At 61.8% G+C, this 4,939-nt stretch overlaps 1 protein-coding gene across 1 annotated transcript; it reads right to left on the reverse strand.

The window, feature by feature from the left end:
• Nucleotides 1–276: 276 nt before the first annotated feature.
• TNNT1 (troponin T1, slow skeletal type) lies at nt 277–2,799 on the reverse strand. The gene is made up of 7 exons (XM_032797341.2): nt 2,713–2,799; nt 2,332–2,448; nt 1,632–1,709; nt 1,412–1,522; nt 1,022–1,131; nt 463–553; nt 277–321 (listed from the first exon to the last, which is right to left on the reverse strand). The coding sequence occupies exons 2-7, from the start codon at nt 2,428–2,430 to the stop codon at nt 277–279; spliced, it is 534 nt and encodes a 177-aa protein (XP_032653232.2). The 5' UTR covers nt 2,431–2,448; nt 2,713–2,799.
• Nucleotides 2,800–4,939: the final 2,140 nt, after the last annotated feature.

A 4,939-nucleotide genomic window follows, 5' to 3' on the forward strand; every position in this document is an offset into this window, starting at 1 on the left:
CCAGCCCTGGTACCTGGGGATGGGCAGTTGGTTCAAGCTTCCTCAGGCTCCACACAGTCGCTCTCTGAGCTGTGGGGGGGGGATTTATTAGGGGGAACTGGACACCAGGCCCCCCAGCTCCCTCCCACATGATTGGCCGGAGGGGCTGTGATATGCCCGTGATGTCATCGGCAAATTCCTAGGGGAAAAAGGGGACAAGGATTTGCGGGGGTTGGTCTCTGGACCAGGACCCCGACCCCCATCCCAAGCAGGGGAGATGGATACAGTGGAGGCTACTCACAATTTCTGGGCATGGCTGATGCTGTTGTAAAGGATGTTAATCTGCAAAGGGGTGGAAGAGCCAGTTATTACCCAGCTGGGTCAGCCCCAGTTCCCCCCCATAGCCAGCCAGTGCCCCACCCTGGGGTTGTATGGGAGCTGGCGCCCCCTAGAGGGAAAGGCTCCCCTGCCCCGTTCTCTTACCTCGTATTTCTGGCGCTTGAGTTTCTCCATGAGGTCAAACTTCTCCGACTCCAGCTGGTGGATCCAGTCGTGCAGCTCCTTGGCCTTCGCCCTGTGGGGCCAGAAGGAGGGGCTGTCAGGATCGGGGGCTGCTAGCCAGCCCCCCGCCCAGCATGACCACCCGGGATGCTCACACCCAGAGTGCCCCGGGAAACAGGAGGCATGCGCCACGCGAGGTAGTGGGGCTCGCGGGAACAAAGCACAGAGCATCATGGGAAAAGACGGCATAGATAGCCAAGGTTGCAATGGTTGCTAACCCCAGGGGATCATGGGAAATGGGAGCAATGAGCAGAGCATCCAGGGAAATGGACACAGATGACCACAGTAGCAGATCGGGTTGCTAACCTCAAGGGATTATGGGAAGTGAGAACCAAGTGCAGAGCATCATGGAAAATGGGACCATAGATGGCCAAGGGGTAGCAATGGATGCTAACCCCAAGGGATCATGGGAAATGGGAGTCAAGAACAGAGCATCTTGGGAAATGAAGTCCCCTGAGTCCCCCCCGCCCCCCCACTGTACCTCAGCTCATCCTCCCGCATGCTATCGATGTTTAGGGGCTTCCGTCGCTCGGCCAAGATCCGGTTCTTCATCTCCCGCCCCGTCTGCCGCTTGCCCCGCTTCTGCTCGGCCTGGCAAACAGGGCACGGGGGTCATGTCAACATGGGCTCCCTCCAGAGCCGGGCCCTCCGGGGTGGGGCTCAGGGGGCTGGTTATAGCGAGACTCCTCGCCCTGCGCTGAGATGCGGCTGCCTCTGGGCGGGGCAGCTGATGATTTTCAGACCACTCCCCAGACGGCAGCAAGGGGGCCAGCCCTGAGTCCACACCCCGATCCCTGCAGCCCAGCGCCCCCCCATCCAGTGTCCCTGTCCAACCTCTCTCCTCCCAACCCCCTCCCTGCCCCCACCTCACCTTGACCAGATAGCCCCCGAAGTGCGGCATGTTGGAGAGAACCTTCTTCTTCTTGGCGTCATCTTCGGCCCGTTTCTTGGCCTCCTCCTCCTCCTTGCGCAGCTTCTCTTCCTGCGTGTGGGGGGGGGGGAGCAGAGCTGTCAGTCGTGCGGCTGGGTGGGTAGAGACTGGAGGGGATGACCCCCCCTAGCCCAGCGTGGGGGAATGTGGGGGAACTTACCGCTAGCTTGGCCTGGCGTTCCCGCTCCTTCTCGGTCCGGACCCGCACCTGCTCGTTCCGTTCTGCTCGGCGGCGCTCCTGCCAGGGGCCCGGGGATGGGTCAGGGCACAGCTGGTCACCTGCAGCCCCCCCACCGGCTGGCCCCACCTCTTCCCTGGAACCCACGATCTGTTCCCTGCCCCCCACACCCACAATCCGCCTGGCACACCCCCTCCCCGGTACCTACAATTCCCTGCCTTGCCCCCAACACCCACAATCTGCCTGGCACATCCCCGGTACCCACAATTCCCCCCCTGCCCCCCACACCCACAATCCGCCTGGCACATCCCCGGTACCCACAATTCCCTGCCCCGCCTCCCCCATACCCACAATCCACCTGGCATGCCTCCCCCGGTACCCACAATTCCCTGCCCTGCCCCCCCACACCCACAATCCACCTGGCACGTCCCCGGTACCCACAATTCTCTGCCCTGCCCCCCACACCCACAATCCGCCTGGCACGCCCCCCTGGTACCCACAATTCCCTGCCCTGCCCCCCCGTACCCACAATCCGCCTGGCACACACACTCCCGGTACCCACAATTTCCTGCCCTGTCTGCCCCCTACCTACAATCCACCTGGCACACCCCCCCATACCCATAATCTGCTAGCACATCCCCAGTACCCACAAATCCCCCTCCCCGTGCACCCCAGGACCCACAATTCTCTCCATCAAGCTGACGAGCTCCTCCTCCTCCTTCTTCCTCTGCTCGAAGTGCACATCGATGAGTGTCTGCAGCTCCAGCAGGTCCTTCTCCATGCGCTTACGGTGAATGTCCTGGGGGGCAGAGAGAGTGTGTGACCTGGGGGGCACCCCACGTGGGGGGAGCTCCCCTTGCTGAGTGCCTGGTCCCTGCAACATAGCGCCCCCTGCTGAGTGCCCGGTCCCTCACAGCCCAGCGCCCCCTGCTGAGCCCCCAGCTTTGCTCCCCACAGCACAGCGCCCCCTGCTGAGCCCCCTGCCCAGTTCCCCGCAGTCCAGCACCCTCTGCTGAGCCCCCCACCCGCTGCAGCCCAGCAGGATCTTTCTTACGATACTCACATCAAAGTCCACTCTCTCCCCATCTGGGATCTTCGGGGGAGCCAGCTGGGGAACTAGCGGCCTGCTGCAGCGGGCGGGGAGGAGGGATAAGAAACACAACAAAGAGGAAAGGGATTTACACTTGACGGTTACAAGTTCAGACCCCTCCCAGGGCTGGGACACGGCCCCTCTGGGGCGAGGCGCGGGGGCTGGGCGCACGGGGACCCGTCGCCCGGGGCTGGGACGCGGCCCCTCTGGGGCGGGGCGTGGGGGCTGGGCGTGCAGGGACCCCTCACCCGGGGCTGGGACACGGCCCCTCTGGGGTGGGGCATGGGGCTGGGCGCGTGGGGACCCCTCTCCCGGGGCTGGGATGCGGCCCCTCTGGGGTGGGGCCCGGGGGCTGAGTCACTCAGTGCATTGGGACAGCACTACTGCCCAGGTGGTGGAGTTCCCTGCTCTGACTTGTGGGTGGAAGTGGGGGATCCTCCATCTTACCCCCCTCCTCATGGGTACCGCAGTTACCTGGGTTTGGGGCGCTCCTCTTCTGTGAAGAGAACAAGAGAAACGTTGTTATTAGACAGATTGGGAAACAGTTTATGTCGGGGGGGAGGAAATTGGGGTGATCGGGGGGGACAATACCCCAAAACCCTCTTAGCAAGAAAGCCCCTGATATGCTCCACCTGTCTCCTGTTCAGATGTCAGGGTACCTTCATAAGGGGGAGGTGAGAATTGATGTGGGGGGATCCATGGACAGATGCCACCCCCCCAACGAGGAGGAGAGAGTCCTGGCTGTTGAATAAAAAAAAGGAAGGAAAAAAAAAAAAGGAGGAAAAAAAATGTATCCCTGAAGAAGAGAAGAAAATCCATGAGGAGTGGGGGGGGGCTGCAAAGTGGGGTGCAGGGAGCAGAACCGGAGATCCAAGGAGAGTGTCATAACGTTAGCCGCGGAGAAGAGTTTTGGGGAGGATGATGCTGGAAGAAGCCAGGGGGACAAGCAAAAATGTCCTTCTAATGGACCAAGTAAAGGGTTAGAGAACGGGGGTGAGGAAGGGGCCCCAGGAAGGGGCCAGCAGTGGGGGGGGGCTCCCCCACCCCAGGGGACCAGACTGTGTCTCTCGTGAGTAGTTTTAGAGGCAAGCAAACTCGGCGGCTGCCGTGTCTCTCTACGGATAGAGGCTCATATACATTCAGCGCCTGCCCCCAGCAGCTCCTCTTCCAGCCCCCTCCTCCCCAGTGCAGTCAGGGGTGACTCTGCATGGACCTGGGGGGAGCTAAGATCAGAATCCGGCCCTGGCTCCACTGTGAACAGGAGTGACTCTGGATTTGGGGGTGGGGGACAGGACTGAGATCCGAATCTAGTCCTGACCTCATTGGGAACAGGAGTGACCCCGGCTTGACCCTGGGGAAGCTGGGCTCAGATTCCAGCTCTGATCTCACTGCAAACAGGAGTGACTCCGGATTGACCCTGGGGAAACTGAGCTCAGATTCTAGCTCTGACCCCATTGGAAACAGGAGTGACCCCGGATTGACCCTGGGGAAGCTGGGTTCAGATTCCAGTTTTGATCCCATTGGGAACAGGAGTGACTCCAGACTGACCCAGGACAGCTGAGCTCAGATTCCAGTTTTGACCCCACTGCAAACAGGAGTGACTCCGGATTGACCCTGGGGAAGCTGAGCTCAGACCTTCCCCCGTGACAACAGAGCCCCGTGAATGTATATTTGGGTCACGGCCATGCACCCGGGAACCGAACTGTATCCCATACAGCCGCTGGGCGTATAGATACGTTCTTCCCGCCCGCCCCCAGGCTGCACCCCGGACTTGGCACAGATACATGGAGGGCACATGCCCCACCGCCCATGTATCGGGACCCGCGCCGGCCGGCTACGCACCCCGGGTTTGCAGGAGCCCACGTCTATATCCCAGCCCAGCCCGACCCAGGAGGGATTTACCCGTGGCCGCAGCCCCCAGGCTGAGATATAGAGAGAAACATACGGGGGGGGGGCGCCCCGGGCAGAGCTGGAGGGGTGGGGGCGTGCCAGGGACCCAGGGACCAGGCTAGAGTGGGAGGGTGGAGGTGTCAGTCACTGGGGTGCAGGGATCTCCGGCCTCTAGGTGGCGCCCTCCTCCTATGCCAATAGCCAGCAATTTCTATCCACCCCCATCCCAGCCACCCCATCCATCCACCCCCCTCTATCCACCCCCATCCCAGCCACCCCATCCATCTAACCCCCCCTCTATCCACCCCCA

This window comes from Chelonoidis abingdonii, chromosome 11, assembly GCF_003597395.2.
Source record: "Chelonoidis abingdonii isolate Lonesome George chromosome 11, CheloAbing_2.0, whole genome shotgun sequence".
In the NCBI taxonomy this organism is placed as follows: domain Eukaryota; kingdom Metazoa; phylum Chordata; order Testudines; family Testudinidae; genus Chelonoidis; species Chelonoidis abingdonii.

What these genes read in the sequence shown, in the direction of transcription:
- TNNT1 (XM_032797341.2), bottom strand. Translation starts at nt 2,430, where the DNA reads ATGGAGAAGGACCTGCTGGAGCTGCAGACACTCATCGATGTGCACTTC. An exon ending in AACGCCAGGCCAAGCTAGCG is followed by an intron (nt 1,523 to 1,631) that starts GTAAGTTCCCCC and finishes CCCCACACGCAG; the next exon opens with GAAGAGAAGCTGCGCAAGGA. An exon ending in TCGGGGGCTATCTGGTCAAG is followed by an intron (nt 1,132 to 1,411) that starts GTGAGGTGGGGG and finishes CCTGTTTGCCAG; the next exon opens with GCCGAGCAGAAGCGGGGCAA.